This window comes from Pelodiscus sinensis, chromosome 32 (assembly GCF_049634645.1).
Source record: "Pelodiscus sinensis isolate JC-2024 chromosome 32, ASM4963464v1, whole genome shotgun sequence".
Taxonomy (NCBI): domain Eukaryota; kingdom Metazoa; phylum Chordata; order Testudines; family Trionychidae; genus Pelodiscus; species Pelodiscus sinensis.
The window spans coordinates 13,075,757-13,101,543 of record NC_134742.1 but is presented as its reverse complement, the minus strand read 5'-3'; the positions used below and the strand labels follow the sequence as shown (position 1 = coordinate 13,101,543).

The window sequence follows — 25,787 nt, the reverse complement described above, 5'->3', positions numbered from 1 at the left end:
GACACTTAAAAGCTGCCCGACTTCTTTCCCATGGCCAAACAACCAGTCAGGAAGGGCGAGGGGGGATGTGAGGCAGAGTTCCCTGCATTTGTGCCACTGCTTGATTAGCAGAGCACCCACACTAGGTTTGTGTTTCCAACGGGTGGTGCACATCGATACCTGCCTTGGCGCACGTAACAAAATTATTCCACACACGGGCGTGACAGAGCCAGGCACCGGTGAGGGCATCTGCTCAGGGTGAATTGCTCAAATTCAGGGCTCCTTACAGCCCCCAAACTGGAGACCTTTGCAAATAGGCCACACACCAGTCCCACAGAGCGCTCCAGCTGCCTGCCTGGCCAGCAAGAAGCCTCACGACCAAACCCCTCTGACACCCCAGTTATATCCATGCCCCAGATGGCCCCAGGCCTCATACACAGGTGCCCAATCTTACCTACCCCAAACAAGTTCTGTCCGGTTCCAAGAAACCAGCCACAGATCTCAGGTCAATTTACCCTCTGGATCTTACCCACAAGATCACACTGAGCTGATCCTTTAGAATCTAACATCTAAAGGTTTATTCTTACAAGAAAGAAAAGCAAGAGAGTAAGGTTGTTGAAGTATCCTACATTACATGCATCGAATCTCCCAGTTCTCGATGCAGGCTTGCAGCAGAGATGTTATAGCTGCTGGCTTAAAAGTCCTTGGTGTACATCCTGTGTCAGGATGGGTCCACAGTTCTTCCCGCCTTGTAATTCCCTGCAAGGCTGCATCTGGGGATCAGTATCAGATCTGAAGACCAACATGGAGTCAGCCACATGGCTTATTTATACTCCTCCCTGGCTTCTTCCAAGCTAGAGGGAGTCACATGGTTACAGGCCAAGCATCCAGGTTCTCTCTTGGGTGGGTCTCCGGTACTTAAGAGACCTATTGTTTGAAGCAGCCTTGCTCATTCACAGGTATGTAGGCAGAGCTGCCTTATCCATGCTCAACCACATACAGAGAACTTTCAGTATCCACACAAAGTACATGCTTATAACGTTACACACAGACATTATACAGTTACATGAATAGCCTATCTAGAATCAGCATAAGATAAGCTTTCATTTGATACCTCACATGGCCCCCTTTGTACAAACTTTTGGGGCCTCCCCCCCCCCCCGGGTGCAGCAGTAATCTGGCTGCTCCCCTCAAAATCCAGTAACGTAACTGGGTAGAAAACATCCTCACAGAGATGAAAAAGATTAGAGAGAATATTGAGGGGAGGGGAGAGGCAAGGAGGATGGTGAGGGGGTATAAAAAACGTGAAAAGCCACAGACACAAACACCAAGCTCACTTCTGACCCCGCCCCTCATGGGGTACAAAAGACGTGGTAATGAAGGGGCCGGACTCACGACCTTCCAAAATGAACTGTGAGAGGTAGGAGCCGCAATAGAGGCAGGATAAAACCTGCTGAGAAAGAGGGAACAGGAAAAGTTCTGTGGGGTGACAGCTGCACCTTGTTCTACAAGGTAACCGCAATATATATCACCCTGCCTTGGACTCTAGCCTTCTGCTTTTTGCCTGCATTACAGGAACCAGGGCGAGGGGGAACCCAGCCAGGGGGAAGTTTCTGGGTGGTTTCAGGCAGTTCCTGCCAGGTTAGGGAAGGGAAGGTGGCATCAGGCAGTCTGTGGTGGCAAGGAGGGGCATACGGGGAAATCCGAGGTGCTCCTGGTGCGTGCAATGAACTCACAACGTAAGCATCCCAGTTGGTCATGTCTCAACCATCCACCCAGGCCTGGAGGGGTGTTGCCACCCTCCGCTCGAGGTGCTACATGCGGCTGAGCCTAACGAACCATGGGACACAACAGCCGTCAACCCGCAGTATGTGACAGGCAGAACCCGGGAGCCAAAGCAAAGCATTTGGACCCAGCAGTTCCAGCAAACTGCACGCTGGGGCAGCCCCCCAGGAGAGAGTCAAAGGCTGCCCACCGGGTTAGCTGAGCACTCGCAGCCGGCAGCACGTGTTTCTACGGGTGGTGCACATCTGCCCATGCTCTGGTGCACAGAACAAAATTCATTCTGCATCCAGATGGAAAAATTAGAGGGGACGTTGTTTGCACCCTATGACTTGCTCTCTCTAGACCTGCCTGCTAGTATTAACGCTGGCCTCAGCAGCGCTCGTCGGGGCAGCTTGCTCACGGATAAAGCCCCGTTTAACTCAGACTAGAAGTTTGTAAGTGGGCACCGGAGCCAAGTCAGGGGCAAAGGTGAGGACACGTCCAATAGAGCAGAAGAAAAGCTGCTGCACCTGATATTGCCGGTAGCTAACACTGATATTTAGTACACAAGGCAGTGTTGTGTGCTAACAACAGAAACCTGCCAAAACAGAACACACCCTGCTACCCACAAGTCACACCTCTCAGCAGAGGCGAGAGAGGAAACCACAGATAAGAAGAGAGTAAATCTGCAGTCCTATATAATGCTCTCCATTCCAGGAAGAAAGCGGGTCTCTGAGCCCAACCAGCGACAGGCCCAAGTCTGGAAATCCAGGCTCCGAGAGTCACTACCGTGGGTATAATATTGCAGTGTAGACACACCTGGGTTAACCCGTGTTCCCTGTAAGCCGGGTGCTCGTGCGACTGCTCAGGAGAGATTCTAGCTGATTAGCACCTCCCACTGCTACATTTTTATTTTTATATTTTATTTAGATATTTTTACCCTGCCCCTCTATTTAAAATATTCAAGGTGGCTTAGAAAAAAGGTTTAAATGCAATATTTACAAATTTAAAATATGAGACCCCCAGAGGGACATAAAACCTGCTAAAAACATCTAGGGTACGTCTAGACTACAGGCTTCTGTCGACAGAAGTTTTGTCGACAGATACTGTCGACAAAACTTCTGTCGACAAAGAGCGTCTAGACTACATTGAGTTCTGTCGACAAAGCAAGCTGCTTTGTTGACATGGTAGTGTAGACGCAAAGGACAGTTTACATGCAGTTTACATGCAATAACACCTTCTGTCGACAGAAACTCTGTCGACAGAAGGCGTTATGCCTCGTAAAATGAGGTTTACCAGCGTCGACAAAACTGCTGAGTTCTGTCGACGTTATGTCGACAGAACTCAGCGGTAGTGTGGACGCGGGTAAAGTTTTGTCGACAAAAGTCCACTTTTGTCGACAAAACCCTGTAGTCTAGACACACCCCTAGAGAAGAGAAACACACACATACAGACTCAAACATTAATAAAAGCATGGGTAAAAAAGGTGGCTTTAGCCTGCTGCCGAAACAATGCTAGTGTTGGTGCCATTTGTGTTTCTTTTGAATTCACCTCTGAATCAGTGCACACAACAAAATGTATTCCACACATGGATGGGGGGGATCGGGTCTGCACATGGATGGAAAAGTGTTAACTCAGCCTGGAACATGCAGGGAGGATGCAGAGAAAATCAATCTTGGAATCGTTAGTGGTTATTTTAAGAACTTATGGGAAATGGCAGAGGAAGGGAGAAAGGTCAAGGTAGCAGCTACCTTGAAAAAGGGAACAGAAGAGGGTCCAGGGAATTATAGATCACTCAGCCTAATTGGATCCCTGGGAAGATGCGGGAACAGACGATTGAGCAATCCATTTGCAAACCTCTAGAACAGGGTCATACATAATAGTCAGAAAGATCATGGAAACCCAAGGTCATAAGTAATAGTCAGGATTAAAATCAGACCAAACGAACCTACTTTCCTTCCTTAACCGGGTTACAGGCCTAATGGAGAAACAGGAGACTTGATCTAGCTGGGTTTTTTTGAAGGCATTTGGCATCACCCTCCAATAATCTGATAAACACACTGCAGAAGTGGCCAAGGGGGCACTGGTGTCAGAGAGCTGCACACCAGGCAGCGGGGGTGCAATGCTGCCCCCCCCCTTATTCAGGTCTGTTTGGGGGATCCTAGTGCAAGCGAGAGCCACCCCAGGGCTACCCTAATTTGCAGCCACTTTGCTTGCGCCTGACCCCAGCTGCACCCCAACAGGTCTCTAGGCTAGGGACTGTGGGGGTTGGGGGGTGGGAGCACAGCCAGGGCTGCTACCCCAGCCTGCACTGGGGCACATCGAGAGGTACCAAGCAGTGCAGCTGATCAGCAGAGCGTCCACAGCAAGGATGGGGTTTCTACAGGTGGTGCACGTTGGCACATGCTTTGGTGCACATGAAAAATTATTCCGCACAAGGGAAGTTTAGCCTTCCCCGTTCTGAACGTAAGAGCAGCCAGACTGGGCCAGACCAAAGGTCCCTCTAGCCCACTGTCCTGTCTGCCAACCGTGGCCAATACCAGGTGCCCCAGAGGGAATGGACCGAACAGCGAATCAAGTGATCCCTCCCGTGCTGCCTATTCCCATTTAGGGGTGGTCCTGTTTTGGGCAGAGGCCTGGTGTCGATGATTCCTGAGGTCTTCTCCAGCCCTAGGATTCTGTAATTCTATGATTCCCAGCCTCTGATACACGGAGGCTAGGTACACCATTTTTAGCCATCCTGGCTAATAAATATGGATAGACCTAACCTCCATGAATGTAGCTAGTTCTTTTTTGAACCCTGTTAAAGTTCTGGTCTTCACCATGTCCTCCGGCAAGGAGTTCCACAGGTTGACTGCGTGCTGCGTGAGGAAAAGTGTCCTTGTGTTTGTTTTGAACCTGCTCCCCATTCAATCTGGTGTCTAACTCACAATCAACCACCTTCGGCAGGGCTTTGTCTGAATGGGGAAAGGGACCGGGGCAGCTCCCATGGGCTCAGCTGTTCTGGGACAGCTCTCCTTGCTCCTGTCACCTGACGGAGCCTGGCAGCTGCTGTCGCCTTGGTAACGCTGCTCTGGGGACCACAGGCCTTTTCTCCGGCAAGGCCTATGGGACACTGAGCCTAGCACCTGGGGTTCACTTGCCCCGAACTGCCCGCCCTTTGCGGCCCCAGGGAAGTCCCTTTTTCAAGAGCAGCAAAAAGCTGAACCAAGAGAAGAAAGCGGAGGCTGGAGAAAGTCGAGCAGCAAACACGGTTTCTATTTGAAGAAGCTAATCAATCATGGGGACAGCTCTGTGAGGCAGTTCCCATGTATCTAGCAAAGTCACTAACCGAGATAAGCGATCTCTCTGAAACATGCTAACTGTGAAACCCGTTATAGTGCTAGATGCAGGGCATGCTGGGGGCGTGGGGAAGGGTCTGTGGTCTGTGCTATACAGGAGGGCCAACTGCATGATAACGGACTCAGTTGTGCCTTCAAACTGGGGACAGAAGCAGCGTTCCCTCTAATTTTTGTCCAGCTGTGTGCAGAATAAATTTTGTTATGTGCACCAAGGTGTGTGCACCACCAGTAGAAACACATGTGGCCGGCTCTGGGCATTCTGCGAACCAGCTAGGTGGTGTTTGAATCTCTCCTGGGCAGCCGCCCAAGCACTCTCCTTACAATGAACACTGGTCAGAAGTCTGATTTTCAGCATCCCTGAAAATCTCCCCGAACCCCCTGACCTGTTTGTTAATGTTCGCAATGGGCAATGAGCAGCGTTTGAAGGGGGGAACCTTTCGTACAGTGGTATAGAACTTTAGCTGGCAGCAGTAGTAGGCTGTTATCTGCTGAGATGACAGGCTACTCGAGGGGGTACAAGATTCTCCTTTTGCAATGCTTTATGCCCCCCCCTCACTGCTAGGGGAAAAGACAGGTTATTATCTCAGCCTGGGAGCACAGAGTGCACAACACGAGCTCCCAGAGCGATGCCGTGGGAAAAACGGCAAACGGGAAACATGAATGCATCATCATTGGAAGCCGTGAACAAAAGGCGGGTGATTTAACCTCTGTATATGGCATCGGTGAGGCCAATACTGGAGTATTTGAGGTTATTAAAGCCAGGAGAAGCCACCACCGTCTGTCTCTCACCGTGACAAATGCCCAGAAAATCTCCAGATGGACACAAGGGCTGTGTCTAGACTGGCAAGTTTTTCCGCAAAATCATCTGCTTTTGCGGAAAAACTTGCCAGCTGTCTACACTGGCTGCTTGAATTTCCGCAAGAACACCGACGATTTCATGTAAGATCGTCAGTGTTCTTGCGGAAATACTGTTCTGCTCCCGTTCAGGCAAAAGCCTTCTTGCGCAAATCATTTACGCAAGAGGGCCAGTGTAGACAGCACAGTACTGTTTTCTGCAAAAAAGCCCCGATGGCGAAAATGGCGATCGGGGATTTTTTGCGGAAAACCACGTCTAGATTGGCCATGGAGGCTTTTCTGTAAAAAGTGCTTTTGCGGAAAAGCATCCTGCCAATCTAGACGTGCTTTTCTGAAAATGCTTTTAACGGAAAACTTTTCCATTAAAAGCATGTTCGGAAAATCATGCCAGTGTAGACACAGCCAAGGAGGGATTGGACCGGGCTTTGTCCATTGCACCGGACACGATATGCTCTGATGGAGAAGCGCATGATTAAAATCACCCGGCTCGAGTGACGTTCTCTTTCTTCCTGGTAGGTGGAGACACAGCCGTCTGGGTGCAGTGTGTTCAACTGATGGCCCAACAGGATGCTGAAGCAGCAAGTGAGAGCAATAAATAACAATAACTTTAATCTTAAGGAAACAAGAGCCTGCATGTAATTGGCAGAGGGAAGGGGAGATGCTTGATCATACGGCCTGACCATGAATGTGTGTCTATGATTTTCTGGCAGGAGGAGAGGCGGGGGAGTCAATGCTGCGTGATCAGAGAGAAGAGAGAAGAGATGTAGGTAAATAATTGTATAATATGGTAGCCCCTAGAGACAGAAGCTGATCCCCATTGTGTGCTGCACAGACACAGCGAGAGACAGGCCCTGCCCCAGCTGGGACCAGGGCCCCGTTGTGCCGGGCGCTGCACAGACACAGCGAGAGACAGGCCCTGCCCCAGCTGAGATCAGGGCCCCGTTGTGCCGGGCGCTGCACAGACACAGCGAGAGACAGGCCCTGCCCCAGCTGAGATCAGGGCCCCGTCGTGCCGGGCGCTGCACAGACACAGCGAGAGACAGTCCCTGCCCCAGCTGAGATCAGGGCCCCGTTGTGCCGGGCGCTGCACAGACACAGCGAGAGACAGTCCCTGCCCCAGCTGGGATCAGGGCCCCGTTGTGCCGGGCGCTGCACAGACACAGCGAGAGACAGACCCTGCCCCAGCTGGGATCAGGGCCCCGTTGTGCCGGGCGCTGCACAGACACAGCGAGAGACAGTCCCTGCCCAGCTGAGATCAGGGCCCCGTTGTGCCGGGCGCTGCACAGACACAGCGAGAGACAGTCCCTGCCCCAGCTGAGATCAGGGCCCCGTTGTGCCGGGCGCTGCACAGACACAGCGAGAGACAGACCCTGCCCCAGCTGAGATCAGGGCCCCGTTGTGCCGGGCGCTGCACAGACACAGCGAGAGACAGTCCCTGCCCCAGCTGGGATCAGGGCCCCATTGTGCCGGGCGCTGCACAGACACAGCGAGAGACAGACCCTGTGTCCCCCTCCAGAGGCTTAGCAATTGTGTCAGACCCCCTGTGTCCCAGAGAGAGTGAACAAAACAGGGAATCATCAATTGATCCATCCTCTGTCATCCATTCCCAGCTTCTTGCAAACAGGCTAGGGACACCATCCCTGTCCATCCTAATAGCCATCAATGGACCTAACCTCTATGGATTTATCTAGCTCATTTCAAACCCTGTTCTACGCTTGGATTTCACAACATCCTGTGGCAAGGAGTTCCACAGGTTGACTGTACGCTGCATGAAGAAATACTTCCTTTTGTTTTCTTGAAATCTTCTGCCTATTCATTTTATCAGGTGACCCCGGGGTTTTGTTGTGTGAAATGGGCGAGTAACACTTTTCTATTCACCTGTTCCACACCCCACATGACTTTGTAGTCCTCTGTTTTCCCCCTCCCCCTTAGTTATTACTTTTCTAAGTGGAACAGCCCTCGTCTTTTTAGTCTCTTCTCCTCTAACTGCTGTTCCAGGCCTTTCATCATCAAAGAGCTAGATTTATCTGCTGTGACAGGAAGAACTTAGCAAACCATGGCAACCTTCATGCGCCAGACGCATTTGCTGTTGAACCACTTGCTGCTCGCCTTTCATGGCTGTATTTTATTTTGCAAGGTGTCATCCTGGAGCACCTTAAAAAGAAGTGGATCCTCATTCTCGTTAGCATTGTCATCATAATTTTGAGCATCACCATAATTGCCCTGGCAGGTGAGTGAAGGGCCCGGTCACCGACACGTCACTGCGGGGTCGTCCTAGTCCCATGATCATGGGTGCCCCCCTCGTGTTTCCCACGGCCTCCTCTCACCCTGCCTGAGCCTGGTCTGCCTCCTCCGTCCAAGCACATTCCTCTTTTCAGGGGCGGGGAGGGGAGTTTTTTCCAGACGCTTTTCCCAGTCATATGGTGAGGCAGGGCCATACACTCCCAGCAGCCACAGCCCACCCGGCGCCTGTTGCTCGCTGCTCCTGAGAAATAAAACTTGAGGCTGCTCCCTGCTCTGCCCAACCCCCCGCCCCACCAACTATGAGAGCAGCATCCTCACGGAGAGAGCGTTACCTAATGGATAGAGCACTGGCCTGGCAGGCAGGGAGACCTCTGTTCTCTTCCCAGCACTGGCCTCGCTGCGTGACCATGAGCTGGTCACTACCTTGCGCCGTGCCTCAGTTTCCCGTGCCTCAGTTTCCCCATGTAATAAAAACAGCAATCATGTTACTCACCTGCCTTGTGATCTGCTGCTGAGGTCTATGGGAGATGAAGAACCCTACTCCTTGCTGTCCAGCAAGGGCGGTGACCGAATGGGAAGTCCCTTCTGCTCCCTCTCACCCCCCCCCCCTCCTTCCGACATACTGCCATCGGCCAGACAGGCACTAGCACAGCGAGAAACAGGGTCTCCGTTCGCTGCCGGAACAGCCACAAACTCTCCACCGTCCCTCACTAAACCCGTCTTGGGGTCTTTCTGCAAGCTGGGAGCACGCTGGCTTGTTAACCAGCCGTAATTCGTGGCTACTTACGCTGCCGGACGCTGGCCACAATACAACAGCGAGACGTAGCAGGGTTTGGGGGTTCACTTGGCAGGCAGGGACGGGCATTAAGTCACCTCTGAGATCCCCGTGTCCTGGGGCTGTCTGGTTCCCGGGGGTAAGCGAGAGCAGCCACGAGGCAGCTGTAACACCCACCCCGATCCATCCTCCCAGACACCCTCCGGTTCTCCTGCTTCCTCCTGGCCCGCTGTGGGGTACTGGTTAGAAAAACCAAACACACAGAGGAAGGGATTTTCCAGGCTGGCCAAGGTCCGGGGGCCACTGAGCATGTGCGGGGACTCCCGTGTTTTGGATTGGGTTCCTCCTAGGAGCGGAAACCCAGCCGTGCCACTCCAATGTAGCCCACAGATGGGTGTCTGTTGCCGTGGTCACGCAGGCGCGTCCCCTGGCACGCGTTCCACCACACGGGCATCTTCCCTTGCACGCTGGCCCCCCTGTCCTGCCACACTTGCACGTTTCGCACGCCCTCCCTTGCACGGAAAGGTTGGGGGGTCATGAAACACGGCCCAACCCCCCCGCCGCTGGGTGTTTTTCTAACCACTGCCCCGTTGGCATCCTGCCCCAAGGTGTGGCAGTTGCCGACTGGTGGCCAGGGAGAGTGATAGTGTAAAACCACATCCCTTCTGGCACCTCCCGCCGGGCGGATGCTCTGGGGATGTGCGGCGGGGAGGCTGTGGTGAGTCCTGGGAGGGGGGGACCCAGTCCTTCCCTCCATCCCGAGCCCCCAGATGGGAAGGAGGCTCGGAAGGCCTGGCCTAAGGGAGGCGCAAGGCTTGGGGCAACCCCCCCCAAGTGCCCCCCGGTGCGGAGACCAGGGCAGCCCCTCCCTCTGCCCCACCTGCCCTCCACTCTACCCTGCCCCCGCCCCACCCCTCCCCAGAGCTGAACCTTGCTCCACCCCCGAGCAATGCACATGGGGGGAGCAGGCCTACCACGGGGCAGCGGTGGGGTCACCCCCTCTCCTGGCAGCTTGCTCCGTGCCGCCACCCTCTCCCAGTCGCTGCACCCCGCACCAGGCCCCCCTCCTTCCCCGCCACCCTCCCAGCCAGAGAAGGGCAGAGACGGCTGCCTTGGAGCCCCCCAAAGTGTGGGGTCCAGAGCGGCCGCCCCCGAACCGCCCCATGGACGGGAAAGCTCTGAGGAGAGGCGGAAACGCTTAAAGGAGAAGCGGGGAGACTCTGTTTGCCACCTCCCCTGGGCCAGGCCGGCTCCTCCGGGGGCTGGGAGTAGCAGGGGTGACTCCCAAGAGCCTTTCCCCTCCCTGCCCCCTTGTAAGCAGCAGCCCTGCTAGACGCTGGGTCTGTGCAGCCATGCAGGGAGGCCATGGGGTGGGGTGGGGGGTCCCCCTGCCTCGCCCTCCTCCCTGGGGCAGCCAAAGGCCAACCTCAGCTTCCGTGGCCATAGGTGTGAGCGCCCCCCTGTGGCCTTGGCAGCAGGTTTATAGCTAGGACTATAACAGAGTTTAACGAGTAGCTAGATCAGTGGTCCCCAACCGTTTGAGGTTGTCGGGCGCCAGGGGGCGTGGCCGTTTGCCCGCTGGGCGCCAGGGGGTGGGGACACTTGCGCGCCCGGGGGCGCCCCCCCCATAGCCACATGCCCGGGGCCGGGGGGCCCCCCCGTAGCCACGCGCCCGGGGCCGGGGCCCCCCCATAGCCACACGCCCGGGGGCCCCCCCATAGCCACGCGCCCAGGGCCAGGGCCCCCCCATAGCTACACGCCCAGGGCCGGGGCCCCCCATAGCCACGCGCCCGGGGGCCCCCCCATAGCCCCGGGGCCGGGGCACCCCCATAGCCACATGCCCGGGGACCCCCCCATAGCCACGCGCCCAGGGCCGGGGCCCCCCCATAGCTACACGCCCGGGGGCCCCCCCATAGCCACGCGCCCAGGGCCGGGGCCCCCCCATAGCCGCGCGCCCGGGGCCGCCGCTACCCCCTCCCCCCCGCAAGCGCCGTGCGCCCGGGGCTGGGGCCAGCACTTCACCCTCTCCCCCCCACAAGCGCCGCGCGCCCGGGGCCGACGCTCCCCACAAGCGCCGCGCCATGTGCCCGGGGCCAGGCCAGCCCCGAGCACCTGGCGGGCGCAAGCAAATGCCCCCGCGGGCGCCATGGCACCCGCGGGCACCGTGTTGGGGACCACGGAGCTAGATAATTTCCTGGAGGTTAGGCCCATAAAAGGCTATTAGCCAGGGGATAAAATGGTGTCCCTGGCCTCTGTGTGGATTGGGGTTGTGGCCAAAGCACGCTGCAATACAGTTGCCCTGGGTAAATTAGAGGAACCCCAACACTGCTCTAAGTTTCAGCTGGGGCAGCGCCCTGAATCCCTTCCATATGCCGACATCCACACCTGCCCGATTGGCGACGGAGTGAGTGCCGGCATCTCTGCCCCCAGTTAATGTGTCTGCGCACTGGGGGAATCACACGCCTCCTAATTTCCTGACGCCGTTTCAGGCTTTTCGGTTTGCGAAAACATTTGCCTTCTCTCCCTGACTCTGGAAGAAAAACAAAATCCTTTCTCAGGGTACGTCTAGACTACAAGCCTCTTTGGAAAGACAGTGTCTAGACGACGAGATTTTTCAAAAAAGCGGCTCGCTTTTTGGAAAGAGAGTCTCAGCGCTCTCTTTCGACCCAGCCCTGTTTTCATTCAGTAGCGCCTTTTTTCGAAAGATGACTTTATTCCTCGTAGAATGAGGTTTACCGCGGGCGACGAAACTGCTGCGTTCTTCCGATTTACTTTCGAAAGAATGTGGCTGTCGTCTAGATGCAGGTGAAGTTTTTTCAAAAAAAGTCTACTTTAAAAAAAAAAAAAAACAACCAAAACCTTGTAGTCTAGACACACCCTCAGGATCCTGAGAAAACCGTTTCCAGAATCCCCCTTCTTAGACTCTTGCCCTTTGGCCTCCATTTTAGCAGCTGTGTCGCAATGTTCCTGCTCGTCTTTTTCATCCAGGCGCGGAATGATTTTTGTGATGTGCACCGAGGTGCATATTACAAATGTATTCCGCCCAGGGATGGGAGAAACCCACGCATGGCTGGGAAAGAGGAGAGGGAATGTTAGACGCAGTGGATTCTCCATCCCTGGCTGTTCTGAAATCACGATCGGACGTTGCAAAAGCTCTGCTCCAGGGATTAGTGCAGGACCGTGTTATGCCGGAGGCCCCATTCTGCCCTTGGAATCGATGCAAAACAACGCAGGCTGTGGACGTGGGGTCTTTGTGCCCTCCTGAGCAGGGATTCCCACGCAGACAGACCCCGGGGCTGGGTCCCTCTCTCACCGTTCTGCTACTTGCTTATTTTCAGCCAGGCAAAGTCCTCCCTGCCCATCGTTCCCGCCCCCTGTCACTGCCACATGCCCGGACGGCTGGGTTGGATTCCAAGGAAAATGCTTCTACTTCTCGGAGACGGAGGGGAACTGGAGCGCTAGCCAGAGCCACTGCGCTTCCCACAACGCCTCCCTGGCCACCGTGGATTCCCTGCCGGAGCTGGTAAGCAAGAGACGGGCACCTCCGTAGCCACAGATAAGGACATGCCCGAGTTAGCGCCCCCTGCAGGCCTACAGCAGCCCCTGCCCCAAAACCCTAAATTCTAACCCTAGACTGGTGGCTCTTCCCCCCTTAAAGTGAGGCTCATGAAGCCTTCCCCATGGCTTTCGATGCTGCCCCTGTGCCCCTAGAAATGACCCCCAGCTCCCTGTGCTCAGTGGGGCAGGGGAGCCGTCCAGTGTGGTGATTCAAAATGGTCTAGACGGCAGCCGACGGGAGCCTGATGTGGCCAAAAAGCCGTCTCTTTTTTTTTTTGGCTCAACAAAAATTTCTGGTGCAGCTCTTCACATTTTTCCCACAGCCATTTCCGCTCTCGCTGTTTAATGGGTTGGCCCTGACCCTAACCCCTACCCCACTAAATACAAGGCGCTGTTTGTAAAATGGAAATTCAGGGGCAGAACCGGACAATTCCTAATTTCTCCCAAGATTTTCATTTTAACCTAAAATTGGAGGGGGGGGAGGGTTTAACCCTAAAATCTCATTTTTCAAAATGTTGGGCCCCCCCCTTTTTCTTGTTGCCTTCCCCCACCCCATCATTGCCCCCTATAAAAAGGGGGGAAGGGTTAACAAGGGTGGGAAAGAGCTTATGGAAACTTGCCTTCAACTATTTCCTGAACTTTCAAATACAGGTGGGGGTGGGGGAGGGCAGGGGGATGTGGGGGAGGGCAGGGCAATAGGTTGTGGGTGTGTGTGTGTGGGGGTGCGAGAGTGAGAATTAAGTGGGGAAGGGGGGTTCAGGGTGGGGGGTTCTATCCTGTGGGGCTTTCTTTCCCCCCACCCCATCCCCGGCTGCCAGAGGCATCTTATTGCCCACCAGCCTCCCCAGTTGTCAGAGGCCTTCCCCTCCTCTGGTGCTGCACCTAAGGACTGTGGAGGGGGACCGGGGGGGGGGGGGGAGGTTGGGGCAGGGGGGCTGCTTCCTCAGCATACTGGCAGGCAGGACACTCCCTTGGGGGTGGGCTGCCCCCTAGTGGCCACTGCAGGAGAGCTCTCCCCTGTGGGTTGCTGCCCCCTAGTGGCCACTGCAGGAGAGCTCTCCCCTGTGGATTGCTGCCCCCTAGTGGTCACTGCAGGAGAGCTCTCCCCTGTGGGTTGCTGCCCCCTAGTGGCTACTGCAGGAGAGCTCTCCCCTGTGGATTGCTGCCCCCTAGTGGCCACTGCAGGAGAGCTCCCCCCTGTGGATTGCTGCCCCCTAGTGGCCACTGCAGGAGAGCTCTCCCCTGTGGGTTGCTGCCCCCTAGTGGCCACTGCAGGAGAGCTCTCCCCTGTGGATTGCTGCCCCCTAGTGGCCGCTCTCATATCGCATCCCTCCTAGCAGCAGCCCCTCCCTTTGCATGTTACGGAAAACAGCCCGTTTCCCGGGGCTGCCAGTTGTCCTGGCACAACCAGCCCCCGACCTTGCTTGCTGTGATACCGGTAAGGATATAATTTGTGCTTCACCCCCCACCTCCACAGGCTTTCATGCGGCGCTATAAAGGGAACCCTTTTTGCTGGATCGGCCTCCAGAGGGAACAAGACCAGGGCCAGCCGTGGAAATGGACCAACGGTACCATATTCAACAACCTGTGCGTCCTTCGTCCTTATTGATGTTTTCATTGTTAGGCCACAACAGAGCCCTGGGTTGGGTGGGGAACGGACTGAAAGTTCAATTTTAAAGGCCGGAGCCTTTGCTGCCGGAGCTCCGGGGCTAGTCCTGGGGCGGTGGCACCTGCCAGAGATTTGTGAAGCTCTTTGGCAGAGGAGGACGAGAGCCCCGCGGGGTTAATGTCACTGACCCAGGGGGACTGGTTGGAAAAATTCCAACTCGAAGTTTACCCTGGTTGTGCCAAAAATTTCCCACAGGAAAAGGTCACCGGGGTGGGGTTTTCCATTGCAGAAATGGACTCCCAATGGGTATTTTTCACTCTACCCAGATGGAAACATTTTCATTTGGGTTTCCCCGGCGGGGCCTCCACAGCACATCATGGGAACTGTGTTCCACGTCCTTCTGGCTCCATTGGGCCCTGGTCTTTGACCGTTCAATATCTCCCACCTCCGTGTTCTGTGATGCTTCCGCCGTAGGGAGGCACCGCCGTGCATCCTGGGAGATATAGTCCAGCTGGGAATCAGGGCCTGTAGGAGACCACCGGGCTGGAGGAAGGAAAACTACAATTCCCATGATGCCTCAGCCCCACCGTCACGAAGAAAAATGCTTAATTTGGGGTGGTTCTAAATCGTTTTTTGGAGAGGATTCCTGTCCGGTGGGAAATTTTAGTTTGACTCTTTGTTCAATAGGAGGAAAACCTGTCGAAACACAGGGATTTCCCTCAGAGTGGAAATTCCCTTCATCACCCACCCTCACGCACATGGGTTCAACCCGAAATCATTCCCAAGCGCACCCCTATCGTTCGTGCACAATGGCACTTTCCCCGCCCCCAGGCTGCGGGAAGGGGTGGAAGACGGGGCAGTTAGGAGGGGAAGCAGCTCCTTAATAGCATAAGGGGAGGCAGAGACAGAGCTCTGCACGGACCACTGGAGAGCCCTGGGCCAGCTGCTTCAGCCCCTCCCCTTCCACCTGAAGCCCCGCCCCTTCCACCGGAGGCCCCGCCCTACTGCCCGAGTCCCCGCCCCTTTCGGAATTGCATGCACCCAGCCTGGTGCGGATGTGCACCACCAGTAGAAACACAAACCCAGCTGGGAAGCATTCGCACCTCTCCTGGTTGGCTTCCCCAGCGTGCTGCTTTCAGGGAACAGCGGTGGCCTACCGCCTCCCTTGCAGTCCTCTGTCCCCTCACACACTGGAAAGACCTGCAAGAAACTTGGCAGCCTCTGCTTCCTGCTCTCTGCAAGCCTGATTTTGGAGCACTCGGTGCCCACGCTGACCTTTACAGCCAGACGTGGCCAGTGCCGGGTTTCATGGCTGGTTGGCAGCAAAGCCTGGCTGTGAATCCAGCTCCCCTGGGTCGTGTGGGGCTAGGCCACGTCTGTACGAGGGCAGGAAGGACAGCTGGTAACCCCTCGCTGCATCTCATTGCAGGTTTGAGATCAGAGGGGAAGGGCAGTGCGCCTACCTGGATGATTTTGGGGTGAGCAGCGCCAGGTGCTACTCGGACAGACATTTCATCTGCAGCCAGCCGGACGAGTGCTCTCGAAGGAAGCCGAGCGCCGCCAGAGGGGATACAATGTCGAAAATCACTTGAAGGGCCAATGCAGCCTTTTCGGGGCGTGCCCAGTTTTCAATAGGTCATCTCTGGTGGACCCCCCTACCTCTCCGACCGTAGATCTCAGCTAAAAGTACATCTTTTACGAGGCTAACATCATTAACTTTCAAGGAAGTCTCCATGGCTGGTACTACATGGGAGTGACCCTTTTTATTTAAAAAAACCCAGCTTTTGTTTTAAAAAAACCGGTGTGGTTTTAGCCTGCTTAGTTATGAAGATACCTTGCTGAAGAAAACACAGCCTGAAAGAAAGACACAGAAAAGAGCCCCATTTATGGAACTGGTGTGTTAACTCTGGAACCTAGTGACAGCACTACAATCTTCCTTTTTTTTTTCCTCTGTCATTTCCTGGTGAGAGTGATGGACACAGCATGCAGAGTAAGGAGGACTAGGCCAGGCTGCCAACATACTACAGCAGACCTTAGGCAAGGCGTATGTGTGGGGAGGGGGATCCAGGCCCTCAGAAGGGGCAGGCCTCAAGCAGAAGGAATAGGGTTGGGGGCAAGCCTCCCCTAGTCAGCACTTCAGCATCACTTGCCACAGCTTCTGCTGCTGCTGCGGTAGTGTTGGACGGGCACACCAGACCTTTTTAAATTGCTGGGCTACGGGGCAGCTGTTCCCTTCCCCTCTGTCCTCCCTTGGGCATTTCTGGGACCAGGTCTCCCTTTTCCCCACAATGCTGGACTCCCAAGCATTCCCAGGTCAGCCAGGAGATACCATCCATCCCACATGTTCTGGGTTGTCCATGAGGCCTCCTCTCAGTGGCAGGTACCCAGGCTGTGTCCACACTGCGGGAGTTTTCCGGGATACCAGAGGTATGCTGGAAAAACCCAGCCACATCCAGCGCACTCCTCTGCTCTTCCGCTGTTTTTTGCAGAAAAGCAAACACACGCTTGTCTACTTTGTGCTATGAGGAATACGGGCTCCTCTGAAAGAGGAGACTTTTCTGCCACTTGGCTGCGTCTAGACAGGGCCAAATGGTGGAAAAGCCTCTTCCGGAAAAGCAATTGGAAAAAGCTCCACAAATTGTGGCGCTCCATTTGTGTCGCTTTTTCCCCACAAAAAAAGCTACAGTGTGGTCATAGCCCCAGTGGATTTCCAAAGGAAGCCCACACATTCGGCACTTTTCTGAGGTGCCAGAACCCACTCAGCTAGCTTTTCTGGATCCGGAGGTGTAGGAGCTTTTCTCGGAGCTATGTTCCTCTCAGAGAGTAACCCAGCACCCTGTGGAGAAACCTCATTTCTGCTGCTTTTCCACGCCGTTTTGTCCTTTCGTTCATAACCCAAAACGTTCCCGAGCCCAGGGCTATGTCTACACTGCCCTCATTCTGCACCAAAAATATGCAAATGAGGTGAAGCACGGGAAAAAAATGCAGAAGAACGGCTCTTGCACAAGAGGGGGGGTTTGCGCAAAAACGGAGCCTCATTAATTATGCAAATGAGGCATGGTGATATTCCACGCTTTTCACCCTATTTGCATATTTTGGGGGCAGTGTAAACATAGCCTAAGTGAAGATGGGGACGTAGATTGACCTATGCACCGAGAGCTTTGCTTGAAATTCAGCTCCGGCTTCACCCCCACATAGCAATATAGTGGTTGCCTCACTGCTGCTGTCATATCACTCCGCCGGCCGCTGTATCATTCCGCCAGTCGCTCACATGCTTCCTTCCCATCACCAGAGCAGTGACCGGCTCACAGCTCTCCCTCTCTCTCCAGCCAGGTGTCTGGAAAACAGGGTCTGCCTCCGAGGATCGTTACCTTGCCGTGGTGGAGGGGCTTGCGTGTTCCGGTGAACCCCAGGGCTATGGCGTCTGGAGTTTGCTGCTCCTGGTAGGGTCACCCTTGGCGAACAGGCCTGGGGGGAGGATCTAGACTAAAAACGATTCACCCCAAGACTGTCATGGAAACTCTAAACTGACCTCCTGGGCGTCCGCCAGATTAGGAACGCCGGAGGAGGTAAAACCTACCCCTGAACACAAGTATAGGGGTGGTGTTAAAAGCACGTCTAGTTGTCAGGCTACCTGTGTAACCCAGCCGGGCCCAGCCCACACAGGGAATGTGGACATGTCCCCTGGGCTCAGAACCCACAAGGCGAAGGATGAGGCACGGGTGTGAGACCAGAATGAAAGCAGGGAGGGATCGATGGATGATGACACGACCACATTCGTTGATTCGGGTTCCATCCGCAACCAAACGTTTGGTTGATTTTGTTGGGATTTCCAGAAAAACATCCACGAGTTGCCCCCGATAGCCCCGCCTCTTTGCCGTCGTCAGAACCTCCTGTTCGAACCAACGCACCAGACTTGTGAACAGCTCTGTGCTCGTGAGCAGCAGCGACCACAGGAGGAGAGAGGCCCTGAGTGTAGGATATGGAGCCTTACACTTGGGAAGAGGCCAACGAGTCCCTGAACCGCGGTCAAGGCGTGAAGAGGCCAGTCTACCTTGGAAACCTCATGTCATGGACCGATGGGATAGATCGCTCGATAATTGTCGTGTTCTGGCCATAGCCTCTGTAAAGTACCTTCCACTGGCTACCACCAGAAGAGAGGTTACCAGATGGACCATTGGCCTGAGCCAGGTGGCAGTTTTGATGAACTTAACTCCTCTGAAGAAGTGGGTTTCTCTGCAGTGCTACAAGACGACTTTTTTTTTTTATTGTTGTGGATCTGGTTTTAAGTAAATCTGCTCACGATTTGAGGAGCAGCATTTTAAGGGTGTTTTTCCTGGATTTTTGTTGTTGTCCTGAATTTATTTATTAGTTTGTTTGTTTGCTTGCTTTCCTTTTTTTATGGAAACCCTGCCTGAGGAAAAAATTACTCCTCATTTTTATTCGTTCCTGGAGCTAAGATGGTTTGGTTCGGAGTTGCTCCCGGGAAGTAGTCAGTCCCTTCTCCTGGGCTTTGTATCTACTGATCCATAATGGCTTTTCGTCTCTGCCTACACTCGGAAGATTGAAGCACGTATGTTAATCACGTAGCTGGAGTCGATGGACCTTGTTTCTCATTTCCCTGTCAGCCCCACAGTGGGAAGCCGACAGAAGCAAACACTCCCATCAGCTTCCCAAACTCCTCGCACAAGCAGGAATACTGGCTGCTGAAGCGGGTGCTCTCTGAGTTTGATTTAGCGAGTCTTAACTAGACCCGATAAATCAAACACTGGAAGATTGATTGCGGTAGTGTAAACATGGCCTATGCTAGGAACCAAAATTAGTCGCCTAGTTTTCAATAGAGGTACACAGTGTAAGGCCAGAAGAGACCATTACAGCATCTAGTCTGGCCTCCTGCCTCACACAGGCCAGATAATTTCACCCGCTTGCCCCTGTAATGACCCTAATAACTTGTGCTTGGCCAGGGCATATGTCGGGAAAGGCCCCATTTCAGTGTCGGGCTCACCGTATCCAGAGGTGGCCAAACTTACTGACCCTCCAAGTCACATATGGCGATATTCAACAGTTCAAGAGTTGGGGTGCCGCTGAGGGCTTCAGCCCTGCTCCTGCACAGAGTCTGAACTCAGTATGTGCACCCCGCAGAGCTGCAGCCCCTAAGCCACCTCCCTGTGGGGCAGAACCCTCTACCCCGTCTGTCCCATTCAGAGCAGGGCCAACTCTTCATCAGTGGCAGCTGGGCATCTAAATACCTATGAGAGCTAGGTCCCATTCACGTCACTGAAGCAGCCTCTTTGGATGCTCTCACACCAGAATTCCCAGTACGGGACCGCCCCCTAGAGAATGAATTTCAAAATAGTCTTCTAAAGTCTGACACACGACTCCAGACTCATTGTACCAGTGTAACAGTCTGGCTTTTCTGTAGCCAAATTGGAAGGCTGGTGCTAGGCCTGAACCAAAGCCACCTTCTGCAGCCAGACTGAGGAGCAGCAGCCAGTAGCTGTAAGGCCTGGAGTCACATCCTCACAGTTCCATCACAACTGTGTCACACCAGGCTGTGAGGAGGGACGTTGCCCAGATCGCTCCCCCACTGTCCCCAGATAAAGAAACAGATCTTGAGATGAGCAAAGAAGTTTGTGCGTCACGCCGTTCTGTCTGTCAAGAAACTGCTTATCCATTGAGAATGTGGAATCCTTATCCTATGAGCCTTGTCACGACACTTTCCTATTGTTTGTCTGTGTGATCTCTGTCTGGTTTGTAACTCTTTCCGTCTGCTGGATAATTAATGTTGCTAGGTGTAAATCAATGAAGGTGGTGGGGTGTGATTAGTTAGGTCATTTTGTTATGATTAGTTAGTAAAATGATACTAAAATAATTGGGTACGGTCTAGCTAAGCAAGACTCAGGTTTCATTATATAAACTGGGGTCCAAGAAGGAGAAGAGAAGATCATCAGGAGGAACAGAAGGAAGAAAAGGCTGGAAGAGGACCAGGAAGAGGGAGAAGACCTGGAAAGAAGAACTCACCTCCGAAACGCAGCCTAAGACCAGAGACTGGTATTGCCTGCCTGTATCAGGACTGGTGAGCATGACGTTGTGCGCTTAGCATGTGTGTTCTGCTTGTTTGGGATTTGTCAATAAATAGAGGAGAAGGATATTACCGTGTGCGGCTCTTTCAAGTGGCTAAAGATCCTGCCAACCTGCAGGTTGTTACAACTTGAGCCCTAGGAATTGGGTACGGGTGGGTGTGTAAATTCACAGGGTTGCACCGTGAGCCCTAGGAACTGGGTAAAGGTGTGTGTCCCTACAGTGTGGAAGGGAGAGAGAAATTTGTGTGGATAACACCAGACACTAAAATACCTTTCTCTTACCATGTGCTCTGCCTGATGCTGTTTGTCTTGTCTGCTCTTCGTGCGTATAACCCCGAGTACTGTCTGTGTGCAGAATAAATTTTGTTATGTGCACTGAGGTAGGCACAGATGGGCACCACGCTGCCAGCCGCAGGAGGCTGCAAGCACTTGGCTAATCAGCAGGGCAGTGTTTGAATCTCTTCTGGACGGTCCCCCAAGCATTTAGCTTCCAGGAGTCACCGGCAAGGGGAAGCCAAGGTTTCCTGTCAGACAAAGGGGGTTTCTTTTGCTCTCAGGCTGGCTCCTCTTAGGGGTCTGAACCAAATGCGGGAAACCGCCCAGAGAAGAGTAACAGGAGGGAGCGGTGTCCGTTACCCTCCGTCTGCCTCCATTTATAACCGGCAATTGAACCCTGCCTCCGTATCGGGGACTTAAATGACCCCAGCGCTATTGCAGGAGTGAAGAGAAACTGACCCCAGCTTCTAGGCGCCGGCTCTTAGCTGTAAAAACCAGAAGTGCTCCTGTGGCATCTTAGGCTGTGTCCAGACTCAGAGGTTTTTTCGAAAAAAGTAGCCTTTTTTCGAAAAAACTTCCCCTGCGTCCAGACTCAAGCCGCGTTCTTTCGAAATTAATTCGAAAGAACGCGGCTTTTCTTTCGATGGCGGTAAACCTCATTTCACGAGGAAGAACGCCTTCTTTCGAAAGTTCCTCTTTCGAAAGAAGGCATTCTTCAATGTAAATAGGGCTTCTTCAAAAGAGAGCATCCAGACTCACTGGATGCGTTCTTTCGAAAAAGCAAGCCGCTTTTTCGAAATTTCTCCGTGCAGTCTAGACGGTCTCTTTCGAAAGAGGCTCTTTCGAAAGATGCTTTCGAAAGAGGCTCTTTCGAAAGAAGCCTGCAGTCTAGACACACCCTTAGAGACTAACCAAAATATGTAGCTGGAGCCATAGGACGGCTCGTTTTTGAAGTTATAGACTAATCCGGCTCCCCCACTGGCACTGATCTGTAGCACGCAGTCTGTAGTAACATGTACGCTCCGCGACTGTCTCCTGTCTGAATTCCGGGCCTATTTATATCACGTACTGGCCGACCTCGCGGATGCTGCTCAGGTTCGTAGCTGTCATAAAGTTTCGTGTGGAATTTGTTCAATAAAAAAGAAACGTCGGTGCTTTATTTGAATGATTGTGCAGGGCCGGGGCTGGGGGGATCCGGGCAGGGAGCTGCGTGCGTGGCAGGGGTTGGGGGTGCAGGAATAAGGGGTGGGCGTGTTGGAGGGTTCAAGGCAAGGGGTGGAAGGGGATGGAGTGAGGGCAGGGGATGGGGGCCTGAGGGCAGAGATTTTGGTGGGGGCTCGGGGAGGGGAGTTCTGGGCTCAGAAGGGGGCTGGGGGGGGGGCATGACTCAGGTCACCCATGGAGGCGAGGGTGATGCTGCTCCAATGGCAAATCCTCCGGGCCCTCCCTGGTGGGTGACGCTGGGGAGGGGCCTGGAATGACCTCCCAGCCTCCAGCTTATCCGGGGTGGTGGGGCAAGGCACCATGTGCCAGCCTGGGCTCCAGCTGACACCCCCCAACAGCTGATCTGGGGAGGGGGCGGGGTCTCCGGTGCCCACCTCTCCCCCCCCAGCTTCCAGCTACTCAGGGGCCCTCTAGATGCTCCCTCTACCCCTGTAGTTGGGCCAGGGTATGGTGGAGGCTTCCAACAACACTCCACCCCCCCCCATCTTCAACTGGCCCAGCAGCCCCCCCACCCCAGCCTGCAGCTGGCTGGTGGGGCACACCCACCAACAACCCCTCCTCCCAGCCCAGCAGCTGCTCTGGGGAGGGAGAAGAGGCCTCCAGCGACCCCTCCCCAGCTGATCCAAGGAGGGGGGGTGAGGCCTGCAGTGTCTCCCTGCCCCTGCAGCTCTGCGGGGAGTGGGGTAAGGCCTTCAGCATCTTCTGCTGGCAGCTGGTCTCCAGTGTCCCCCCACCCCCAGCCTGCAGTTGGTACAGGGGGGTGAGGCTGCCAACAGACCCCCATATGTCCAGCTTAGGGAGGGGAGGGAGTGTCCAAGGGGCATGTCCAGTGAGCGAGGGGAGCAGACGGGATCCCCCATCCAGCCCTGTTTGGGGCAGAGGGAACACTCACCCACTCTATGACCGGCCCTATGGAGCCCTGACCTCAGCCGGCCAGTCTGCTGCCTGTGCGGCTGCCCCCAGTGAGTATCACGTCCCTGTTCTCTGCCCTTTCCACGTGGGGGAAAACATTCCCATTCCAGGCACTTCCCCTTTTCCTGGCACACCCTGTCCCTGACCTTGCTGTAAGTTAGGGTAAGAGGTGGTGTTCCCTCCTCTTTTTCCCACCCATGTGTGGAATCAATTTTATTATGTGCACCAAGGCATGTGCACCACCAGTAGAAAAACATGCTGTGGGCAGCTGTGGATGCTCTGCTAATCTGCTGGGCAGCATTTGAATGTCTCCTAGGTGGCCGTCCAAGTGCTCATCTTACAGAGAATCCTGGTGAGAGGACACTGCATATCATATTGGGGGGCCCTAACTCGTAAAATGGTTTGGGAGAAGTTCTTGAACAAACGGACTCAGAGACAGACTCTAAGGCTACGTCTACACTCGTGGCTTCTTGCACAAGTACGGCAAGAATCCGCAGAGCGTCCACACTGCCCGCCGGCTCTTGTGCAAGAAGACTTACAGTACAGCGTGGTAAGAGAGGGCTTCTTGCACAAGAGCGATGCTGTTTTGTAATAGGTGTAAGCCCTCTTGCACCGGAGCTCTTGCACAAGAGGGCAGTGTGGACGCTCGGTAGGGGTTTCTTGAGCAAGAAAGCCCTATGGCTAAAATGGCCATCGGAGCTTTCTTGCACAAGAGAGCATTCACACGGCCATGGGTGCTCTTGCGCAAAAGCACAGCGCGCACGTGGCAGTGCGGACGTGTTCTTGTGCAAGGCTTCTTGCACAAGAACCCTTGTGCAAGATGTTCTTGCACAAGAAGCCGCCAGTGTCGACATAGCTTAAAAGATTGTGGCAAGGTCAGACCTGTGGGCGGCATTAGAGTGGGAGAAAGGCAGCCCTCGGAGGGGAAGAAAAAGAGCCAACTCCCTTGTTAAGGAGGATGGGGTCAATTAGGAGCAGCTGAGAAGGAGCTAGCTCCGGCAGATTAGGGATGAGGGGAAGACTGAGCCACTCTGGCTCAATGAGAGCCAGCTGACTCCACTCCCAGCCTGCCCCAGACCTTTTAAAAGCTTCCCTGGGGGGGGGGGGGGGGGGGGGGTGAAGGGAGATAGAAAGACAGGGAGTGAGGCCGTGTTGGGAGTATTGTGGCCAGTTCTGGGCTGCCCACTATAAAAAGGAGGTGGCTGCATTGGAGAGAGGTCAGGGGGTAACAAAAGTGATGAGGGGCTGCAGCACATGACCTACGAGGAGAGGCTGAGGGATTTGGGTTTGTTCAGTCTGCGGAAGAGAAGAGCGAGGGGGGATTTGAGAGCAGCCTGCAACTCCCTGAAGGGGGTTCCAAAGAGGATGGGGAGAGGCTGTTCTTGGTGGGGACAGAACAAGGAGCAATGGGCTCAAGTTGCAGCCGGGGAGGTCTAGGTGGGAGATTAGGAAAAACTATTTCACTAGGAGGGTGGGGGAAGCACTGAGATGGGTTCCCTAGGGAGGGGTGGAATCTCCATCCATAGAGGTGGTCAGGACATGGCTTGACGAAGCCCCACTGGGATGATTGAGTCGGGGTTGGTCCTGCTTTGGGCAGGGGGCTGGACTTGATGCCTGCTGAGGTCTCTGCCAGCCGGACGATCCTAGGAGTGTGAGAAGCCGACAGCCAGGCTCTCCGTGATAGAGCGAAACAGGAGGCCAGGCTGGGCTCCCTGTCCGCCCGCCCCAGGGCAGACTACTGGGCTAACCTGTTCTTGAGGGAAAGCTGACTGGCCCCACACAACAGACAGGAGGGGCTTTGCTGGGGGAGAGCAAAGTCTGGTCAGGATACAAAGGCCACAATAGAGAGAACAACCAATTGGTTTTGGTTTTCTTTAGAGCAGCACGGTTACAATCTGCCTCTCTCGAGGGATTTGTGGGAGCTAAGGTTTTCCGTAGCTCTAAGATAGTCCCTTATCTTTGGCTCCTAGTTCCTCCTCACTCAGTAAAGGTGCTTATTTGTCAGATGTTAAGGGACAGAGAATAAGACCGAGAATATCTTATTATTGCTATATACATCTGTCAAGACTGTCCCCCACTCCAGCATGACAAATGCAGAAGTTGGGGGCCCACAAGAGTACCCTAAAACCTAGCCTCTTCAGGCTCTGGTACAAAAACTCCCTTCCCCCCCATACTCAGATTTTAGGGCACTTGTTGCCACCATGAAGTGCTTTTGAACCCCAAAATAAACACAGACAGAGGTGGACACTTGAAATCAATCGCAGGGGTACCCCGAGCTCTTTTGCTCCAAAAGGGCTTGAAAAAGAAAAGAGAAAAACAAGTGGCAGTCTCTGGTAGCTGACCCCTCATTCAGAGGTCCGGACACACACGCAGACCTTCCAGGACACAAGAATCAACCAATACCAGTTAATAGAATTAAAACCAATACTATCAAAACAAAGCTAGAGTTGCAAGCATAGTAAATTTGGCTAGATGAAAAGAACAAACATTTGATAGAGAGATTCAGGGAAAGTCCCCTGGGCTGTAAGATTTAGTTACAAAAGAGAGGAAAAAACAATTAGCTCAGACATGAGTTCCAAACAAGGAAGACAGTGAACCCTGATGCACTAAACTTTTCCCTATTTACACATTGTAAGAAGTCTGTTCTTGGAGAGACAAGCGTCCCCCATCTCCCTCAATCCCTAGGAGAAACTGCTCTGATCTCGAACAAAAAGAGAAAAAACCCTCTTTTCCAGTTTGAAATTCCTACCTGCATTGTTATTGGCTGACTGCCCGACACCTTTGCTAGGTACCTGAGTTACCCCTAAGTCACCAGATGCTGGTCAGCACGCCTGATTATAACAAAATCCATGGCATGCCCACATTTGAATATTGCATACAAATGAGGTCACTTCATCTCCAAAAAGATATATTAACATTGGAAAAAGTTCAGAAAAAGGCAACAATGATGAGGGGTTTGAAATGGGTCCTATATGAAGACTGATTAAAAAGACTTGGATTTTTCAGCTTAGAAAAGAGGAGACTAAGGGGGGATAGGACAGAGGTCTATAAAATCATGACAGAAGTGGAAAAAGTGAATAAGGAAAAGCTATTTACTTGTTCCCATAACATAAGAATTAGGGGTCACCGAATGAAATTAATAGGGAACAGGTTTAAAACAAACACAA

General features: G+C 53.8%; 1 protein-coding gene across 2 annotated transcripts in view; it reads left to right on the top strand.

Moving 5' to 3' along the window:
* Positions 1–21,638, top strand: part of LOC102456961 (C-type lectin domain family 2 member B-like) — a 54,716-nt gene extending 33,078 nt beyond the window's left edge. The window contains exons 4-9 of one of the 2 annotated variants that reach the window (XM_075913821.1): positions 6,456–6,521; positions 6,650–6,706; positions 8,077–8,169; positions 12,297–12,481; positions 13,994–14,103; positions 15,555–21,638. In XM_075913821.1, the coding sequence (XP_075769936.1) occupies positions 6,494–6,521; positions 6,650–6,706; positions 8,077–8,169; positions 12,297–12,481; positions 13,994–14,103; positions 15,555–15,717 (636 nt within the window). In that variant the 5' untranslated portion in view covers positions 6,456–6,493 and the 3' untranslated portion in view covers positions 15,718–21,638. The remainder of the gene's footprint in view (positions 1–6,455; positions 6,522–6,649; positions 6,707–8,076; positions 8,170–12,296; positions 12,482–13,993; positions 14,104–15,554) is intronic. The other variant, XM_075913822.1, reaches the window with a different exon arrangement.
* The last annotated feature ends 4,149 nt before the right edge of the window (positions 21,639–25,787 follow it).